The sequence below is a fragment of the Malurus melanocephalus genome, unplaced genomic scaffold (genome assembly GCF_030028575.1).
Source record: "Malurus melanocephalus ecotype Western Australia unplaced genomic scaffold, MMel_1.1 scaffold_257, whole genome shotgun sequence".
NCBI classification, from domain to species: Eukaryota; Metazoa; Chordata; class Aves; order Passeriformes; family Maluridae; genus Malurus; species Malurus melanocephalus.
Genome location: NW_026623489.1, coordinates 625,976 through 648,478, shown reverse-complemented (window position 1 = coordinate 648,478; position 22,503 = coordinate 625,976). Strand labels below are relative to the sequence as shown.

At 37.4% G+C, this 22,503-nt stretch overlaps 1 protein-coding gene across 6 annotated transcripts in view; it reads right to left on the bottom strand.

Annotated features, from left to right (window-relative positions):
- The window catches only part of LOC130579163 (hyccin 2), a 68,440-nt gene that overhangs the window by 18,006 nt on the left and 27,931 nt on the right, over positions 1-22,503 (bottom strand). For 4 of the 6 annotated variants that reach the window (XM_057375761.1, XM_057375762.1, XM_057375763.1 and 1 more), the window contains 8 exons: positions 21,700-21,780; positions 20,938-21,053; positions 20,095-20,190; positions 19,096-19,212; positions 18,321-18,408; positions 14,087-14,246; positions 12,737-12,904; positions 6,343-7,944 (listed from right to left, as the gene is read on the bottom strand). In XM_057375761.1, coding sequence (XP_057231744.1) covers positions 7,352-7,944; positions 12,737-12,904; positions 14,087-14,246; positions 18,321-18,408; positions 19,096-19,212; positions 20,095-20,190; positions 20,938-21,053; positions 21,700-21,780 — 1,419 coding nt within the window. In that variant the 3' untranslated portion in view covers positions 6,343-7,351. Of the gene's footprint in view, positions 1-6,342; positions 7,945-12,736; positions 12,905-14,086; positions 14,247-18,320; positions 18,409-19,095; positions 19,213-20,094; positions 20,191-20,937; positions 21,054-21,699; positions 21,781-22,503 lie in introns of those variants that run through there. The other 2 variants (XM_057375764.1, XM_057375765.1) reach the window with 2 other exon arrangements.

Here is a 22,503-nt window from a genome sequence, read left to right as displayed (position 1 = left end):
CCGGCACAACCCCCCTGCCTCCCCCGAGCACAACTCCCCTCTCGTTCCCGCCTCCCCCAGCACAACTCCCCTCACGTCCCATCCCACCCCCACAGGCGTGAATCACACTTCTAAACGCCAGCAATTCACAAAGTATTCATTTCTGTTCAGAAACAGCACGATATTTATTTAACATCTTTATATATTTATATATATATATTTTTTTTTCTGCATTGCAGACTGTGTAGAGTTTTATACATCTCTATTTACAATGATTTAAAATAATTATATTTCTTCTCTGGCAGGTATTTACAAAGTCAATAGTAACTACATTTCACATTTCAACAAGTCAACAGCATGAACCAGCTCAGTAAGACAGTTAAGATAATGGCTTACATGCACCAATAACATGATCTTCAATACGYGCCTTCTTCAGGACTAAGAATGAAGACTTTCCCTGGTCCCAWGTTAAAGGACATCATACAGCAGAGGTTACAGTTATTAAAAACCTGTTTGATTTAGTCCTTCACCAGTACCGAATCTCAAACATCTGGGGCTCATACCAGCACGCAGGGCTATGCTGGTGCAAAGGGGCTCACACCACCATCTGTGTCCTTTTGCCTAGCCTGTGTGTCCACAAGAAGTGGGCTACATGCTGCTTACGCTCCTTCTATGAGATTACATAATGCTAAAGTAGTAAAAATCCTCAGAAACCTTAGTTCAGAGAAACAAACCTGGTATGACAGAAAAAAGTAAGAAAATAATCTTTTAACCCTTGCAGAATGTTTCTTTTTGCTAGTAAAACAGAGAGCAAATCCTGTATTCTCACAAGGACGAAAACAGATCAAAAAACTCATTGTCAAGTACAGGAATTACAAATTTAAAAAATGCAGCATGGGGTATATATCAATTTAATTACTGGGGTCTTTTAATAGCAAATAAAAGCTACCATAGTAAATCCAAAATGTATTAAGAGTAGCTGATTATTAAAAATCTTTATTAGCTTTTTCCTGGAATCTTCAATATGAAAAAAGTGTTAATTGACTCAGTTTTATTTAATTATATGGTATTTGTCCACAAATAACCAGCTAGTAGTATCCACCCCTAAAGTATGCACTATGTGCAAGAAAACAGAAGTCTCATTTCAAAGTAATCATTGAACACTGACACACTAACACACACACACACCACACACCCCAGTACTAAGAATCTATTAATACTTTGACATGTTGATTTATCCTGAGTTGATTGTTAACTCACATCTACTGTATACTTGAAGCCACAAAGTTATTACTACTTGTGTTTTTCATAAACTAATAACATGAAATTCTAGCACAACAACAGTAACTGTCTGAACAGAAAGAACAGTGTCAATAGCCAGTATTTCTGTTACTCGAAAGTACTTGTTTGAGAACTAAAGGTAAAAGGTTGCTCTACTTTTTCTGTTTTGTGATCAGTTCTGGGGAGGATGAGACTCAAAACACATAGGATTCACTACCGATTTGTAAGGAAGTTTCCATGACAAAGCACCATAGAGACACTTTACCAGCAGATACTTCTAAACACTAATCAYCCCTGACCATTTTACTCTCTAAACCAAAACCTGTGTGAATTCTAAACCACACTTTATGAGTCATTAATAATCTTCTCAAGACTCAAAATTTAAATTGCTTTAAAACCTTGTATGAGAATGCAAAGATAACCTTTGCTATAACTGCTTAAATCTTACAGACTGTAAAACACGGGAGCTCACAACCAAGTAGCTGGTCAATAAAACTTGATTTCATCACTCTGCTCATCCTGCACAAGCTAAAATGTAGGGCAATGTTTTACTGTACAGATACAAAGTTTTTATATACATCTGTTCCCATCAACAGCTCTTCACAGGAAAAGCTTTGTAATCCTTTATTATAGAAGGGATAATTTATGGAYCATTTTAAATTCAGTTGGTCCCTCAGATACCACCTTTGGTAAAATCTTATGAACACAGTTTAAAAAAAATTCAGGGAGAGCTATAGCCTAGAGAAAAATAAATAAAAGATGGAAGCAAAAAGTGTAATTTTTTTTTTCATTAACTCTCAAATATGGATGATTAACGTGGGACAGATTTTTGCTGAAGTCTCTTCTTGAAGCTGTAAGCTATCCTTAAGACTTGTACAACTTCTAAACTTTTAATGTCACAGGCCTTGACACTTCACCAACTTACTAGGCAAGTTTATCTGAAATGGTTGGCTGTTGTTTTAAAATCTTGTTCCATGATTATTTTAAATAAAATTTCWTAAGGACTGCATGGAAAACCTTRTAYGYATCAGYCTTGCAAAACCCACTTACTGCTTTYAGGAACAAACCAAGCTCACCATCATCTTCCACGACTGTGGAAGAGGCAGGCAAGTATTTTGKCTCTTCAGCTGGTCATGACATACAAATTTTGACAGACTGATCCATGTATTCACTAACACAATACCCATGTCAAGATTTACTACTCTGAAACACCAACAGAAAAACTTTCAACAGTAAAGTTTATCCAAATGCAGTGGGGTAAAACCAAAAATAATTAACAGAGATTAAGGCCCATATGCTAGAAACAAATAGTATTTAAAATACTGAAGAAAATATAAATGAAAAAATCTATGTAAATCAAGAATGCAATACAAGTACAGAGGATCTGGCTTCTTTGCTTACTATGACTGAAAAGGAATGATATTTTGCAACTTTAGTCCTGCAATTATCCTAAAGGAACTGAAATAAAATGGGCACTTTTACTCTTCTGATGAAAACTATTCCTATGATATAAATGGTTGTTAAAAATGACACCTAGCTAGTGGCTTTAATGCTATATTAAACGTGCCAAGGTAGCAATATCTTTGGCAATGAGAGAATTTAAGGATGACATTATTAGATCTACTAACATCAAAGTACTTTTGTTTTGAATTTCATTCAAACATATTCCATTGCTTTTTCCACACCTCCTCTAGGATTATGAGCACAGTATCTATACTGTACAGTTTGATTTTTATGATTTTATTCAAAAAGTCATTCTTGGTTCTCTTAGTCTTCAAATTAATCTAAATTTGTATGCCAAGATAAACAAAAATGTCTGGTTTGTGACCAAAGTTAAAATGCTGAACACTTCAAGAAGGTAGCCAYTGATTCATGATAAAACAGGACAAGTTCAAACTCTTAGGTTAAAATACAGCCATAGCATAGAATTATCTATTCCAAAATTAATCTTTCAAAATATAATTCTCTGAACATGTTATACATTAAATAGAGGAAAATTCCCCTGGAGCTAAAATTTTCCAAGAACCCTAATAATCTTCATTTAAGTAAAACAAACCACATAGTATCTGAAGACAAAAAGCAGTTAGGGTTGGGGTCACCTTACTGCAGMGTAGCTTTACCACCACTAAGATGCAGGTTTCCCCTTTAATCTGTAAAAATACGTTCCTATTTACATACAGTATACACACAGCTGAGGCAATTGATTGTCAACATGTGACAAATGTACCTACTCACACACAAGTAAACCTCACATGGTGAGAAAAAACCCTGTCCCAGTAAACTCCAGTATTCATAAGTAGTGCAAATAAATACTTTGTCAGAAAACATCTTTTTTTTCTCACTATTTTGATGACTTTAATGATGTTAATGCTAGCAGAAGTATGTTGAATGTATTTAAGACCAACACACTTGTGAACTACAAATACTAGATCTAATGCTTACTGCCTGCAACATGATGTTCAGCATTACAGAATGAAGTATACTGGTAAAAAACTTCAAATTCACATCAGAAAGGGTGTTCAAAGAAATCTGCATTTTAAATGGACAAAGATAAGGAAGGTTTCCATATTTTTATGAAGGTTTCCTAATGAAAACTAAAGGGATAATACAGCAATTTAAACTGATCTTGCAACATTAATTTTAATAAGTATTTTTACTTCATCACTTTGCTATTTGCAGGATAAATGCTGGTTCATCTCTCAAACATCTTTCAATCAAAAAGCTGCTCACAATAAATCCCTGAAAAAGATAATCAAGCTAGAGTTCATAATCCCAACATTTTCTTTCCTAAAATTAGAAAGCCCAACAAAAATGAATTACAAAATGGCAGCATAATGTGATGTGTATCAAGGAGTATTTCATTTTTCCCTACTCAAGTGCATGTATACATCAGAATATAGTATCTACCCYTCCTCACCTAAGAATTGCATACATATGCATGCACACACACRTACAGAGGGAAAAAYCAGTTTTTTGCTTCTTGTCCTTCTTTTATACTGCTGCAGCTGCACTGAAACACTGCAGAAATCTAAATCTAGTGCCTCGAGTACCAAATGTTCTAAAAGAAGAGACAGCARAGCTAACTTWGGATAAGGTGGTTTGATTTAAGTCTAAACATCTGTCACAGGTGTCAGAAAATTTACTTAGGTTTTGCACTTTGTTTAGYGTTTAGCATGTACAACCAGAAAGCCAGCAGATGATTCTCTCCACCCATTTCCCAGACACTTCTAATTTTATTTCTGCTGCAGTAGTTTGAAATGTACTGAACRTGGTGTATGAAGGTTTGCTGCAATCTTGACACACCTTAGCACAGTTAGAGACACATCAAGAAGCATTAATGATAAACACACAGCACTGCAATGCCTGTCACTACAGCCGGTTGGTAGAGTGATGACTCGATTTGTAAGATAAATGTTAAACAGTACTTGGCTGAAAAACAACAAAACAAGCTCCCACAACTGAAACACTGCACTAAAAGGGTAATTTTGAGAAGTTATAGATATACCACATCAGCACATAAAAAAATTATGCTTTTTACAGGGATAAATTTGAACTCTTTTTAAAAAGACTGATATGGAATAGTTATATATACACAAGAACAAACCAAAATACAATGAATGAAAGCATAACAAAAGGCACATGATCAAAATGAGAACTGTAAAAATATATYAAAAGGTAGTTTGACTGAGGTTTTTGCCAATTTCAATTTCTGCATGTACATTTGGCTTCCCTATCTGAAGCCAGTAAAGCTGTCTCATTTTCCTGAAAGTTTTAGCAGTGTGGGACCCCCCACAAAAAAAYAGCTTTTTAAAAAGGTAAAATTTGACCTGATTCCAATTTAAGTGTCCTAAAACTTCTGGAGGAATGTATGTAATGGAAAACACAGGAAGTAGAGAACCTTGGTAATGAACAACTTTACTTTTAAAAATACTAAAATTAAGTAATTCTTAGAAAATTAGCTGACACTCGTGACCTTTTCTTTCCCAAATATTTAAGCAAATTTCATTTTTAATAGTCTCTACAAAGTATAAACTTTGTACCTCCAGTCATGACTTACCAACTGTGTCCACTAGCAAAACTTTCATAACAAAATGTTTCTACCATGTACAGCTTTTGACATTTTTAAAGAAATGTAAGCCTTGTAGCTTCATCTCAGCTTTGCCTTAGTTCCATCTGTGTATGACTGATGGTCCTTAAAGACTAACTTCCATTTAGAAACTGTCAGGTTTCCTATTTACTTTTTAACTGAATTTCTACATCAGATGCCACTAAACTCACTTTATTCATTCATTATATAAAGACTAGGCTAAAAAAGTGACTCAAACCACAAAAAACCCCTTCAAATACTTAAATGAATTTTAATGTAAATTTGAAAAGAAAAAAAAGTTCTACTTGAAATAAAGCTTAAAAAAAAATCCCCACCAAAATCAACTATTAGCAATACCACACTACATAATTCATTGCTCTGCATGTCTGAAAGACTGTCATTCAAAGAGAGCCTGCGGTTTCTAACTGTTTACATTTATCCTTCACAGTGACAGCGAAACCAAAGTGCCCACATAAAAATGGTAACTCTTTCCTGGGGGTTTAAGGTTTGTAAACTTCCAAGATGTCATACAGAACTTAAGCAGAGAGGATGAACTTTCCCCTTTTCTATCAATCCAAAAAGAGATACAGAGAGAGAGAGAATGACAAMCATTTTCCTGTGTAACCAGAAATGTGCTTCTAAGCAGTGTCCTCTAACRTAAGTACCAGCCAGTGCTCATACACCAGTCACATACATTCAAGGCTTGGCTCAATGGCACAAGTTCTGCATTTTTCAAGAGTAGGGCCAAGCCACTAAAGCAAGAGTTAAAAAACCTCAACAGATTATTTATACCAAGGCAATGAAGTGTGATCCTTCTGGGGGGGAAAAAAAAAAGGACTGTCAGTACCCCTTTGCACAAACAACATTGCTAGAAAAGCATTTCACATTGAAGCTTCAGTGTTTCTAGCAAGCTATTGTCTCTATCCCTGAGACAGCACCTTGAGAGTATGGTCTGTCTGGACTGCAGGATTCCTCAAATGACTCCATGACAGGGACATTGAGAAAGCAGCTGAAATGGGTGGGGGTCTCAACAGCCATGATACCAAAGAAAGCAGCCTGAGAAATACTCTTTACCCGAATACACCTTTCAATTTGGTGATCAGCACCTCACAATAACAACAGCAACAACAAAATGGAGCAGAGCTAGCCATTATTTYCTGGGAAAGTAGTGTTTCCTTCCCACTTACAAACCAAATTGTTTTAACAGCATGGTGGTGTCTAACTTTTTGTGTAAATGCAGAATGACCCTGTGTCCTGGAGGGGAAGACATGTAACATTACAAATGGCTACAATGCCATTAGAAGTGCATTGTAACCTACATTATCAACTTAGAATCCYCTCTCCAAGGCAAAACACCTTCTTWATATGCATGTCTCAATTGCTGAACATCAAAAGCTTCTGGGATGAGAGAGTGGGGGCAGTCAAGAAAAAAATACCCTCATTTTAATGAAAAAAGTGCTGTAGACAGCCAGGAGCAGCAATGACAATCCCCTCCCCAGAATTGATTGCACAGACTCAGAGAGGTCCAAAGTCACACTAGAATCTCTGAGGCACTCCTGGTTCTGAGAAAGACAAGTCAGGATCCAGTAGTCTTTGCAGTACTGTAGACCAAGAAAACAAACCCGCTTCTATTTCTTAACAAAGCCAAAGCATCATCTCATAGGGATCACATTCACCATTTCCGCCGGTGTCTCCAGTCTCACAGTGTTGAAATGGGACTGATCAGCCTACGATGGATTGCACATCACCCAAGGGGAAAGGAAGGCATGGAAAAAGGCATACAGTACATTGTATACTGCTTCACAACCATGTTTACAAGGGGGAAGGAGGATGAAGGTGAGGGAAGAATTATTGCTGTTTCAGTAATACAGTATGATAGCGAAACCAAACGAGATCACAACAGTCAGTATCTTCACACTGTGGGATGATGGTTCATGTTTTGCCTAAGGATGAATTTGCCAGGGATTAAGGGGAAAGAGGGAATACTAAGGAAGGGAGTCAAYGTTACACCTGGGATATCAGCTGCATATTGAAACTTGGAGATCGAGACTGCTTGGTTAGTGGAGCTCCTGGGGAAAGGAGATCTTTACCTTCCCCAGCTTGGCCTAGTCGGTCCTCCTGTAGGCTGATGGTTGAAAACCGATTGGTGTTGCCAGCTGCTAGACTGCTAAAACCCTCTGTACCAGCTCCAACACTGGAGCCTGCTTGACTGCCATTTACATAGTCAAATGATTTACTGGAGGAAGCACTGGCGGTCCTGATCAGGCCCAAACTGTTGGCTTTTGGCACCACCTGCCCAGCAGGCAGGCTGAGGTGTTTCTTAGTAGGTGTCATCTCAATTATATCTCCATCCAGGTCAGTGGATTGGTGTGTGTACTGCTTTCGAGCTACTGAATCTCGAGGGCTTTCACTGGAATTTGCTGCAGAAGAGGTTTCTTTCTCCTTAGCAGAACGCCCACTTGCTGTTTTCCTTAAGCTGCCCTTCTGGGATGCAGAGGATAGAGGTTTGGTCCCAGCTGGTTGGCTGCTGAGGGAAGCTCCCGATGAAAATCCTTCATCAGCATCATTAAGGTCTCTTCCGTTTACGCCTTCAGCATCTATTGAGAAAAAAAGAAGCAACCAAAAACCCCCAAAACCAATCAGAACACAAAGAATGCATTCAATGATGTGCACAGAATGTCAAAACAAACCTCATTTGCTAATCCAGTTGGATTCCACTTGCTTACAATTTTTTTGATTCTTAGCTAGTAATTTCTCTGCCATATTTAGCAGAATAACAGTCTAACAGTAAGTCCTCCCTGAGCTAGATTGGCCTTTCCTATGTAATATTTTTATCAGTCAGAATATTGGTCCCAAACTTCATCTATCAACCAGAAGAATTGGGCCCCATTTGGTTAATTTGTTTTAGCTCTGTTTTCAGTTACTGCTGCCCTTTCTCCTACTACATGCCATTAAAAAAACAAACCAAAAGAAACTCACCACCCTTTCAGACTATTTTTACCCTATTTTGAGGCAAGATCTATGGCTCTCTTCCAGTCACAGTAAGTTCTAGTGAGTGCTCAGTAAGCTTCAAAATTAGGCTACTTCCTAGACTACCAACCAGAATGTTCCAACAGAGGTAGAAAGCTTCTGTTGTGTGTAGCTGGCACTTTGAACAATGTGAATATACGTTCTGTTGGAGATGAACCTAATTTCTAGCTCCTTCTCCTTCAAAATTAAATCCTTCCTGCATTTACAGCAATCCCATCCAGGTRCTTCTACCATACTTACATTTATCTCTAAATCTACATTTTTCAGAGAGGAAAAAAAAGGCAAGCCTTACATTAAGAGAAATTTAATCTCTGAAACACTTAAGTTATAGAAGTGGCACTGTGTTTTTGACAGAAATCTCAAAGAGAATATAAAAGCCTTACAAATATTATTTCTTAAATCCTTAATTTTAGGCCTATAATATGATTAGGGCTGCACACAAATACTTTTTTCTTTTAATCTTATTCCAGTCTTTTTCTAAGCTCCAAGTACTCAAAAGAAGTTATTGCTTAGCAGAAAACTGAGCAGCATTCAATTATCAAAACTGAAAATTGAGCTAGAGTTTTTGCCCCATATATCTCCTTTCAATGAGAAAAAGGCGTAATTTTTAACCATGTTAGCAAAAAAGGAGTCATTCAGGCTCCTGAATGCTTTTCTTTGTAAAAGCTGTAGAGCCTGACTATTTGTAAGCAATACAGATCCACTCCAGCTAAAGCTGCTGTACTGCTTTACTGTTAAGTAAGCTTGACCCAGCTTGCTGCCAAGCAAACCTGTTTAAATCTTTTTTTGTGGAATAGGAGAAACATGGTGGCAAGTATCTAAGAAAGTCATTTGAGTGGAAGCTCAAACATTCCTGTTATCTAAGGAAATTCAGCGTTGTGGCAAACAGAACAGACAGAAAGCTTTCAATGTTGTTGCCACCTCTGTGTAGCAGGAATATAGCCTGATCCAATTTCACTTTTCTGAGGTGTAATGGAAACCCAAAACTTTACAGGAAGGTTTCATGACTCTGCTCTACATTTACTACCTCTTTTCAGGAAACTTGCCWTGGAATTACCATTATTGTGCATCAGCTTACAAAAGATATTTGCATATCTCCAAAATCAGACCAATATCAGCCTCTCTCAAAACAATGCAATGAGAGATGATTCTGTAGTTTTATGTAGCTCTATTTGACTCATTAGCCTCCCAGAAACAAAAGGGTAAWATAGCTTATGTTACTGCAGTTTTTCTTCCTTGGTTAAGCCTTTACCCTTACAAAAAGAAGCTCCTTAGGTTCCAAGGGCAATTATTAAAATGAAGGGTGTGTTACTTACTTTAACTTTCTGTAATCATATTTAAAATTACTTTCCCCACTTCCTGCCCATCCTGCTTGGTCAAACCAGGCTTTCATCTTCTCCTTGAGACATACCTGTCTTTTCTTAGACTAGACAGTAATAAAATTCACAATCTACCACATTGCCATTCCCCCCTCCAACCTTCCCACACACAATCAAAGATACTGATAAAAATCAGACATAACTGGAACATACCAAAAGCAAAACCACTTTTTCAATTAACCAACATTTACGTTTTCATAATCATGCAAAGCTGGATGAAAGCATGTCTGATTACAAGCAGCAAGAGAAGTAGCTGTAGCCCCCTCTCAAGCCCTTCATATTCAACAGAAAGATGTGGAACTTGTAAAGAGATATCTCCACACAACACTGCTAAGGTTTTTGTTATTCCAAGAACATTAGTAGTTTTCAAAGTTTATGTTAAAGCATTGCTGAGTAACAGGATGCTAAAGCACACATTCCTATTCAGGGACAGTGTGGCAGAATAGTTACACTGAAAAAGTGGCATTTTATCCAGAGAATTTAAAGACTGAGAGGGGTTGTTGCAAGCTTTTGGGTGCWGCAGCTATACAGAGGCCCAAGCTGCTCAGCAGTGCTCAAAAGTGAAGAAGATAGAGAAGACAACATGCAARAGCATTTCTGTCTATTCAGACCCACTTACCTACAGAAGTTCTCAATGGGATTAGAGTAATTCAGCAAATACATTCTTTTCCTAATATGTCTTATTTTTTCTCTAAAAAGTGCCCTCAGAAATAATTTGAAAATGTTTGAGTCCTTACACACTCTGGGAAGAAAAACAGGATGAGGAAACAGCAGAGTTTTCTCTCTCCTTTTTTTTTTTCCTTTTTTTTCTTTGGTTCCAATAGGCCAATAAGACAATTTAAAAAGGAAACAAAAATTAAAAATCTAATCTACTCCCTTCCAAGYACTCTTTGTCTTAAGTCCAAAAGAGAAGAAGACAGGGCAACCCAATAGAAATAATACCCATTGCACTACACTGCATATTCAGGACTCACACTGTTCCTTATCAGAATAAATCTGTCCTCAAATAATTTGCTATTGATGCATATAAAACAGATCCTGAAGATAAAGACTCAAGATCCTCCACTGACACAAAATAGTGCACATAACCACAGCTGCAACCACCTGGAAGCAGAATACTCTGTACAGCRTTACTGAGTCATTCTTGAAGTCTTGTCTTTTTCTACTTAAGGGGTCAAAACATTGATTTGAAAAGGGGCTTTATACACCTTTTTAAAATTACTTTTAGCATGTTTATTCTTCCCATASCTGAAGATTGAAATGTCACTAGAAATGATCAGTCTCTCCTTGTGTTGTTTGATACCAAACTGGTATTTAYGAGAGGGAATTTTCTGGCTGAAACTTTCTGTGAAATTAGCATCAGAAAAGTAAGAGACCCCTGGAWATACACACACAATTCTATGTTGATAAGCAAGCCAAATGCCTTTCCTTGGCCTTCTCCCAGATGCTATCAGCTGGAGAATTCTGTTTGCTCAAGAATGTAATCATACATTGCTCATGTTACAGAAGGAAGTGATATTCAATCCAYTTGTATTGAAGCAGAGAATGTGGAATGATGCCTTATCCAACAGTATGCCAATATCAATGGTTTCAACAAGATTAAAATGCATCATCTTTATCAATTTCTCTTCCCAMTTCCTGTCTGTCCCAGAAGGTACTCTGCAGCTCAGGACTTCTCTATATCCTTCAGATCATGCACATGCAAAGAGTTATAAAATGGAGTAAGATCAAGTGAAAAGTGAATTTAAGAGAAGACAGGATCATTTACTGAGCATGCTCAAATTCAYAATGCACCAAGTAGATTAAAACCTGCACTAAGTATTTTTATCTCTTCTAGAGAAGCATAAAATCTTAATTATTGTTCGACAGCAACTCTGTTTAAGTGTAATGAATCTGTGATAACATTACATTTAAGTCTCCAAATTCTCCATATTGTTTCCTGAAGAACAAATCTGAACCCTATGCAGCTCAGATATGAGTGTGCAAATAAATCTCATTTATGAACAMCTAATGTCTTTATAGAGGCTGGAAACATTAAAGGAATGTTCAGCTAGAAAAGAAGACTTAAGATAGGAGAATACTTGAAAACATGTGTAGCTAAATCTATAAGGAATTAATTTTCACCTTTGAGGAGAAATCTTGATTCGAGTTCAGTACTTAAAACTGTGTCTTTCATCAAGGAAATCATCTTTACTTGAAAAAAGGATGAACTTAAGCAAATTAAAATTCTACCACCTACTCTATCTGCTATTCTTGGCTGCAAAGTAGACCTATGACGCCCTACAGCATTTGTGTGGACACCACGAATGAGAAAGAAAGCAATAATTGTTTCAGAAGTTTTTAGAAACACGTCAATCATATTTCTTCCTGAAAACACAAGAACTTTTTTGGTACTTGTAGAACAGCCAGCTCTAAATGAGTTGWACAGTTACGAATTTTCAATTAAAGGACGACTGACAAATAAAACATCAGCAATTGTATACCTGTTTTAGATAGGCTTGACTTTTAGTGGGAACAAGAGACTTCATTCTTGAAMATTTAAAAACACAGACGCTATTGTAAGTAAGTTGTAGCCAAATCCATTTAAACTCCATACTGTCTACTTTTCAGGACTAGATTCATGTTCATCCGGTGCATTTTTTTTCTTCTTTCCATCATATTAAACATGCTCAGTAATAGAAAGTTTCCAAGCAATCCCAAAGCTCTTGGATATCACCCCGTCTTTTTGTTTTTTGTGCCATGCCAAGCAGTCTTTGAGCACACAGATGCAAGCCCCAGGCCAGCCCACATGATAACAAAAGGTAGTTCCTGACCTGCTGTTAGGTATATAGGGGATGTGTGTATTGCAAAGAAAGCTAATACACCCTGGGATAGCGGAAACACACACTAGAATGGAAAGAAGTTCTGCTTGGGGATAGGGAGCCAGGATCCTCCTCCAGCAACTGCCTCACTGACTTCTGCCTCCTCATGTCTGTCCTACCCTCTGTTGTGGCTGCTGCCAAGGTGGGCTCCGGGAAGCCATGCTCAGGGGTCCTGCGCATCAGCACCTCCCCCTCTTGCTCACGTTTGATCCCTAGGTCTGTGCAGCCGTGTTGGATCGGTGAGCCAGGAATGCTTGAGTCAGCCTCGATTGAGAAGTCAAAGCCATCTGGGATTCAACACATAACATTTTAGTGCTTTTCTAGTTCTTTCTTGGCATTCCAACCCAGGCAGGGAAAATAGGTTTATGCGGACATGGAACAAATACAAAACACTACCCATGCTTGGTTCAAAGTGGTGAGAACATCCACAGAAAGGGACGGGTGGGCTGTTCTGTGGACCAGAGACCAGCAAATGAATATCATGGCAACTACAGTGAAGACAAACATGACGTAGAATCCTGAAAACAGGAGACAGCTACTTGTTGTCCTGGACATCCTAACTCAGCTGAAGACCAGAGGTCATCAAATCCTTTTGCAAGTGACCAAGAAGAATAATAAAACATAAAAGGGGGGGGAAAAAAGGTACTACAGGAAAATACAAAATTCCTGTTTTCAGACTCTAYTCTCAGTTGATTCTTACATTATTCTCCTTTTTACCTTCTTGATTTATGCTGCTTTTTAAAACTAATGTTTTATACATGAAGTAACAAAGCTTTAAAAGTAGACAAAGTGATTGCAAAGCAAGCTTTGTGCTACACCTACACTGAAGACATCATCACATTAAGGTAAAGATCACTAGAGGTTTTTTTTTCTTCATACAGTCAAACATGCTTTCATATGAATGTAAGTACTCACTGAGGAAAAAGGAAGACTAATTCTAACCTATTTTATGGCCCCTCAATAAACTGGACCATATGATGGTAGGAGTGTGATGGTTATTTTTTTCCCTCTCCCACTGCCACCAGTAGCCTKAGGCAGCTGGAATCCTGTTAAGGTCTGGATGTTGCCATTCATTCCCTGAGCTATTTACAATGGGACACAGTTGAGTTTTAGTGAAGATTAAACAAAGAACTTGAATTCTAAGCCCCACTTTACCCCTACAATTTCATACAGTGTTACATGGAGWAAAAAAGAAGTCCTATTAAGCATCTTCCAGTTGCTCCATTTTCTCACCTACCTCACAGTTTATCACAAAATCAAAACCRAAACAAACACCTCAAATACTCATGTTCATGCAGTGCTCTGAAGATGTAAAATATTCTATATTATTATGGAGTATCACTTTTCTAAAACAAACAAACAAAAAGCCCCCCCAATGTTTGGTAAACACTCAAACTCAGAAGCCAGATTACAGTGATGATGATGATTACAGTACATTAYAATGAGTGCTCTTGGCAGAGAAAGCTCACCTTCTCTTCTCCAGCGATGACGACGGATAGAAGCTGTTGTAATAGCACTCCGAGAAATTCTTGGAACTGTTGGAGTGACTTCTACTTTCAGTACCTTCTGGCCTTCYTGTGATGCATCAGGAGCATCAAAGGGCAGCGAATTCTTCATGGCATTTGCAACCTAAGATAAAAGGAAGAAGCTGTACTAGCTACTGTCCTTGATTGCTCTAATGGCAATATTGGATCTCTTGCTGCATACAGAAAGGAGAACAAGCAAGAACTGGTAATCATGACAGATTCCCCTGAAGATGGATGACCCAAACCCCACGATTCACAGTTAGTAACGACATTAAAAGCTCATCACAAACCTATTCTCAAAACCAGAATTAATTTCTTGAACTCTTTGAGGTAATTTATTTAGTTCCATCTTAGCCATCTGTACTGACAGACATTAACAACATACACAGGAAGGTCTCCATCCAAAAGAAACTGCAATATGACAAGGCAAATACCATTTATGCTTTATGAGAAGTGTGTCAATAAAACTAAGTAACATCCCCAGCCAATGCAAACAGCCTGTAGCCTTGTGCACAGGGGGACAAGGCCAATTTCCACCACACCTTTCCACATGCTGCTCCCCACCCCCCCAAAAACAACCCCAACAGAACCTAACTGAGGGGATTAGACTGCAYGTACTTGCAAGATTTATTTAGGGAAAAAAAAAAATATTTACAACCTAAGCACTGAACATCAAATYATTAAAATACATTCATTTTTATTAAACCTATTTTTTTGTTGTTGTAATAGCCTATTGTAAAGTCAGAAGTTGTTATGTTTTGCCGTTTTGAGGCAAACAAATGATCTCTTTTGGTTTTGATGTTTCAATTGTTTCTTTAAGTTTCCCATAAAATGCCTTTGTGGGATTAGAGATTTGCTTTAAAAGAGAAAAAAGCAACTTTCAGTAATGTTTCCTAATTTACAAGTAAATTGTTAAAAAAAAGTGAACTTGTGTACCAGCTCCAGAAAAGCAAACTAGTCCTCTATGGCATGTGCAATATTCAATAATAACAAAGCTGATGCAYACAAAATATTACTTGAAGCTTCAAATTCCGCCCCCCAAGCACCACCATAAAACACCTTTCCAAAACCTTACTAATATTATACATTTATTAACTAACCAGCCATAAAAATACTAGTCCTAAGGGACTGGAATTGCAGCCACATAGCTGATCCTGTAATTCTACACTAAACATCATTCCCACTGCCTTACTGTCTGATTTCTAACCAGCACTAAAGATCATTGGCATCACCACAGAAATGCTCCACATCACTCTGCTTTTCACTTGTCCAGCACTGATTTTCCTGTTGCTGACCAGTTCTCAGCCTCAACACTTATTAGAGATCTGCTCTCCTGTTCATACCTAGATCTTTTCCCATGCCATCTGCTTGAAATGGTACAAACTGCATTCACCCTATCCTTGATCCTACTACAGACTGCAGAAACTTCTGCTGACTGAACCAAAGCAGATCAAGTTTAACATTACACAACTGTTTGTCTTCCCATCTTCTACTCACTGGAGTTGCTSCCTCTTTTGAATAGGTACCTTTGTCAGTGTACAAAAAATCTAAAATCTGTAGCAAAATACTTCTGCAACATGGCCAGAATCGTGACAGAGCATTTCTGCTTGATGAAGCTGATGAAGCTTTTAACAGCTGGCCCTTTCTAACAGCACAAATTGTACTTCTGGGGACTGAGGAAAACCATATGGAGAMAAAAATTAATGCAACATAAATCTTTGAAACGATCTGAACAGTCTGAATGATTCACAGTCCTTGTCTGACAAAAACATGCTTAAAACCACGATCTTTCAGGATGCAAAAAYACTTGCTCATGGTGTCCAATCCAGCACTGAAAGGCAGGAAAACAAACACATAGCACAATTCAGACTTGGCAAGCAACGCCTGCATCTCTCAGTGACAAAGGAGGGYTGGTTTCAGGCCAGACTTCCACTCTTGCCTACCAGAAAGGAGCTCTATGGAAAGAAAATTCAATAACAGCAGTAAATACATCAATAAAATACACGGGACGTTTGTCTCTGTAGAAGCTCTTGGTTTTCCTGACCAATACCCAGTGTTTGTTAACAGAAACACTTCTCTTTAACCAGAAAARACCTTTCCCTTGAGTTACTTCCTGCCCTTTCCACTGCAGTCTCTGGTAAGAGTGACAGAAGTCCACTTCTACATTACAGATATTGCATTGCTTTCTGATGCTATTTTTCCACTTGGATTTTTTTAGGGTTTTTTTGTTTGTTTGTTTGTTTTTTTCTCTCTGTAGGCAATAACAACCTATGTAAATAAGAGCATGGATCTACTAAATTGTCAAAAATGTTTCTTCTAGAAACATACTCAAACACAGGGATCATAATGTTTCTTGTTGTAATGATGACTGATGGTATTCCCATAATTACAAATACCYTGAGTACAGATATCTAAAAATAATCTAATGTGGGGTTTTGCCTGAATATTAAATAGACTTCAAAGAATTTGCTGCTGTTGGGAAATCCTAGGCAGCAGCTGAACTTAGAAACTCAGCTGTGAAGCATTCCAGATGATACTTATTTGGTGCTGGCAGTTTTAGGTTTAAAATACAGAATTTTATAATGCTGCTAAACTATACACATCTCCTGAAGAATGCAAGGAGACAAAGAGCTCAAATTTTTGAAAAAGTATAATTGCTTGAAAATATAGCATTAGGGCACAGATGTGCAGGTAAATTTTTTAATGACAGCAACACTCTCTTAAAGCTACTTTTGAAAAATGTTYGTAAAACAAGACAGGAAGCAGGCAATGATCAGAGTACTATGAAGAAAAAYCCACCAATAGGCCTGCATGCATATGCAGGAAAAACCTGACAATCAGGAAGGGGTAAAAACTGGTGATGTCATGATGTCACTAACACCAGACAATGTGACAGAGAATCAATAGGAGCTTTGGAAAAAAAAAACAACCCCAGACATTCTGGAAGATTCTTACAACTAGAAGTAATCTCTAAGGACAAACTGATTAAAAATGAACAATGAAAACTAAAAATTGTCATATCATCAAGTTCCAGATCTTCCTACATGCTTTTAAAATGTAATAGTTTGATAGGATGGCCCAATTCAGCAGGTTCAATATTTAATTTAATACTTTCAATCTGATGGAGTGATGAGTCATTTCCAAAAGGAACCAACTATTAGAATAATTCAATGGATACCAAGCATTTTAAACACAGCAGTGTCAGAAAGCCTGTAGATAAATTTTACAGACAGCTAGAGAATAATTTAGTTCAGAAAAGAGTGATCTCAGATTGCCCCATAAAAAGATTTTCGCCAATCCAGTCCTTTGTCAGTTATGTAAAAAGCAGTGACATTTTACTGCTGTTCAGAGGAGGACTAAAGGTTTCTAGCCACAATTCTGATGCAGAAACTGAAACAGCAATTTATTTTACTTTATTCTCCTTAATTTTCCCTCTTCTTTAGATTCTCGTTCCTACACCTGACAAAAATTTCTCATTTCAGTCAATGTTCTCATCCTTCCCAATCACATCCACCTGCATCCAGTCCCATTTCACCACCTTCCCCATTTTTTTCCCCTCTTTTTATGACTGGAACTGCACATACAGTGAAAACTGAAAAAATCCCCACCCCAAACAATCAGAACTACTCAATTTTATTGCTGTTCCTCCAAAGAATGTAAAGATTAAGATCTGCATGACTTTTATCAAACCAAATCTGGCACTGACTCTGGGATTGGAGCTCCTTTTCACTTTCACCTCTATCCTGCTGTTGCCTTCTCTATGTTACCAGTTAAAACCTACAGTTATTCTCAGCCCTGATGAAGGTCTAGAAGCAAAGAAAACACGTTTTTTTGCAACCAATGTCCTATCACATACAACTATTCAGTTAAGCTTCTTTGAACCACTCATCAGTAGCTTATGTCAAAACAAYATAAACATTTTGAGCCAACTGCAATATATTAGCAAAATCCTAGCTTTCAGCCTCAATGAGTCCTATGAGATCCCAACAMCCTCGCTTAATACTCAGCAGAAAAAGTATGGTATGAATAGCTGTGCTGAAAACACCAGCTTTTAACAAATCACTTGCATTTGACAGTGTAGTGAATGGATTCAAAAGCTTTCATTACCAGTCCACTTCAAAAACACATCCATACTCCTCTTAAGCAAGCCCATAAATTACAATGGATTGTTTCTTACCAGCAGGGGCTGTGAGTAGAGTTCAAGCTGTGCTCTGTAAATTATGTCCTCCAATACCTCCTGGCCAAGTTCCCACTGACCATTATATCTAAAAGTAAAGACAGCTATTTATCTTTCACATTTTATGAAAAAAAAACTTGTCTTTTTTTCTGCCCAAATCCAGTTTTTAACTTCTTTGCTCACGTAAAAAATGCATCAACTGTATGTACACCCCAGTGTACATTCACTTCTTTCAACAGTACAAAGTATTTTTTTTATTATCTTGTTGGTGTAATGAGAAGGCTGTTCCATGCTCTCTCCAARCAAGACAAAACTGATGCCGTAATCAGGATAAACTTTAAAAAAAAAYGGGGTCAATATGCAAGTGTTAATGCTACTTAGCAGAACTGAATTTTCACCAGAAATGTATTTTTGCTACCTCAGATGCTACTGACATTCAAGAGGTTGCATTTAATCAGTTTATCTTGGCACCCAAGCTCATTATGCTTGTGAACAGAAGGAATCTGTGGCAGTGGTAAGGTGGAAAAAGCTGAAACCAGAAGCCTAACTCCCTTCAGCACCTACTGCTGGCCCTTCATCACCTAATTCAGTGTTGACAAAAAATATTTTCAAACCATCTGTTGGCTGAACGAGCAAATAATGGAAAATACACTGACTGAGTATAAACTTGTGTTACGCCTCTATTTTTTTTCAATTATAAAACAAGTGACATTTATATTTTAATTCACAGAAAAGCAGACCTTTCTCTTTGGGTAAGGAAACTGTGTCCACTTACATGGCATAATAGACACCTGTGAGCAGCTGCACCATGAAGTCAGGGTCTAACACCACTCTACCACAGTGTTCTTTCCAGGGTTTCTCATGCTGCCGTGGAAATCCACTCACACACAGCCTAAARAAAACATCATAACAAGAAAGTATTAACTCCACAAAGACTACAGATGTCATCATAACACAGAGATTTTATTTAATTTGCAAATTTATTTTTCAAAATATAAATACACATCACAGAACATTCTTATGTTGTAGTCCTAATCATTAGAGCAGTTTTGCAGCAGTGCCGTGATACGCAGCTCACTGATAGTCCACTGTGTTACTCCCATACAGCCAACAACTCCACCTCTTTGCCTCAAATCATAAYCAGCTTCTAAAGGATGAGGGTAGCAACATGTTCTCTATTACCAGCCAGGAGACTCTCCCTAAAATTCAGGAACTAAAACCAATTTTCTTTAAAGGAAACATTTCAGAGGTACAGAAGAGAAGTATGTGATCTCCCATCTAATGCATGATGACAGCATGCAGTCACCTTATACCTAAAGTTAGATAACACTCATACCATAGTATTGAGAACTGCTCTCAGCTGCCTTGTAAAAAGTATTTTTGCCCCTTGAAAAAGGGGCCTGCCTTCCCATATACTGCCTACAAAAAACAGAATAATTTATTATGTACTTATTGTATCAATTTGCTGTCTGAATCTTCATCACGGAAGCAACACATGGTCACTGATACATAGCAACTGCTGTACTGCTTCCAAAACAACAGAAATCCCTTGTATGTAAAATGTTGTCTTGCTTCTCTACTCAAAGAATAGATTCTAATTTTCAGTTGCAGCAAAAATAAACATATTTGGTAAATTTAGCACAGCCACTACTCAAGTGAAAATGATGGAAGCATACAAAGAACTAATCCATCCCCATGAGAAAGCACTTTACTGCATGAATACTTAAAAGTCTATAGATGACCCTGAAGGCTATTTCAAAGGCAGRTGTCTCACCTGGAACCCATCGTACAAAGTGACTGGTAAGAAGAAGCAGGCATGTAGACAATAGCTGAATTGTAGCACAGCATAAGAAAGCTCAGCACCTCAAACCTGAAAAGAGTAAAATATCGCATTGTTTATATTCATAATATTTCACTAACATTTAACACAAGAAATCTACAATTCAATCTCAAGAAGCAYCCCACAGGAAGAAGTGTCAGAAGTAACACACACCTTTAATCCTTTTCCWTTATAGCTCTCTAACTTGAAAAAAGCTATCAAAGTTTCACTATAAACACTTACWTTTATTATTCCTGAAAGCCATTAGCAGGAACTATAAAGGAAATAKGATATGCCATAATATTTGGACAGTTGTAGAACTGGAAATGTCTGTGATGGATTAAAATTATTTTATCAGTTTTCCCAGTATCTGCATCATTTAGACACAGATAAAGCTGGCAGTCACTAAACAGCAGAGCAATTTCTTTCACTCCTGGTCCTTTCTATCCACTTAGCTCCATTCCCCTTTTCCTGTGGAAAAAGGAGTCACCGCCTCTGATCCAAAGCTGAATTTTCTTACAATTGCAGGAAAAATTGCATAGACAGCCATAAAACCAATGATATTCCTTGCAAACACAGAAATGACAGAGAAGTTATTCTTTTTAATTAACTAGAAGAACATACAAGGAAGGAACAAAGCAAAAGAAAATTATACCTCAAGATTACCAGGGCTGTTCTCTAGATTTATTTCCAAGCACTTAATGCCGAGAAATGACTGATCAAAAAATATATCTGGTCTTGTTTAAGGACTTGTCTCCCTAAYAAATCACCTTTAATGTTAAGAGTACATCCACCTACCGGTTCTGTGCYGTGAAGGTTTCTCTTTGAGGATGAAGATCACTGTAAACTACTCTGATAAGGTCATGCTGACTTAATGCTCCTTCAGTTAAAGCCATGGATCCAATGGTAGAGGGCTAGAAGAACGTGGTGGGAGAAGGAAGGAAGGAGTGGGGAGAAGTCAAGTTGTAAGTAAAAATTCCCCAAAAGCATTAAAACTCCTAACTACCCAAGGCAATAGACACACATATCTCAGGATCTGTAAAAATGAAGATTACCCCACAAAACAGTAAATCTAAAAGCATTACCTGGTTTCATTATTATAAAGTGCCCACACTTAAAAGTAATACAGCAGGTGAGAGCAATTTTCAACTTTTGATTCTTACATATCCATGTACAGTAAGTTTGTCCTAATCACAYAGATATTTCATCCAGAAACAGGAGAGAAAGGAAAGCACAATTTCAAGTTCTAACTGAACTTGAAAAAAAAAGAGCTAGAAGGAAGACTACTTTTATACTAGCATGTAAGAGGCAAAAAAAATTACAGTTGTGATTACAAAATAACTAACCTCTATTAAAAATGGGCAGTCAGCAAAGATTTTTCAACATTTATATTGCTTTTCTTCTACAAATTCTATTGCATTCTATTACACTAATTGCAAGCTACTGACATTGAAAACTTRCTGCAACTAGATGCATCTAAAATGGCCTGTGGCATCAAATGGATCCATTTTTCATTCCTCTAATAGATCCAATTTTAATTAATCACWGCAGCTTTCTTACCTCATGATATATTGAGGGTTTAGATAATGAAGGKATGGTGAAAGACAAAACTTTGTTGTTTCCATCTTTGTCAGCAATTTCCTGCATTAAAAACAAAACCAGAATTCAAACAGAAGGAGATACGAGCTGGAATAACTTTCACCTCTTGGAAGGAATTTAAAAAATCAGTTTGATGTCCTGATCTGATAAGACAATTAACACCCACGCGCTTTGTGCATTTGCAGAATAGCAACATTATCAACATACATATTTAATAAGTGGGAAAAGACCTCTATCACAAACTGCTCTGCAGAATCAGTGTGCAATACTTAAAAAAACCTCAGTGCTGTGCCCCTGATCAGTGAGGCTAAGGACACTGACACAGGAGGGCTGATGAGTCACTTGCTGTCAATGGGCACTATTTCATAATAAATGCACCACAGAGAAAAGGTGAAATCAAGGGGACTGGCAAAGTTTCCTCAGGAGGAAACACACACAATGTTTTCTCCAAAGGCTTTCAGACTGGTCAGATTTTATAGTTGCTAGGTTACTACATAAGCAAACTGCAATCTTAAAAGAAAATATACTAAGAGCAATTACATAAGACTGTATCAAAAAGGAGTCTAAAAYCCTGCCTCTGCACTTTGTACAGCAAATTTTCAAACAATAACTCCAGTCATTCCAGTTTATGTAAAAATTTAGCCCAAGGTAGCTCAGCAATCTTAGCAGGCTTCAAGGACTACAACAGGAAGATGGCTGACAGAATTTGCCAGAGCAGAAGATACATTTATTTCTTTCACTTTATAAATATTGAGAAAATAAGTT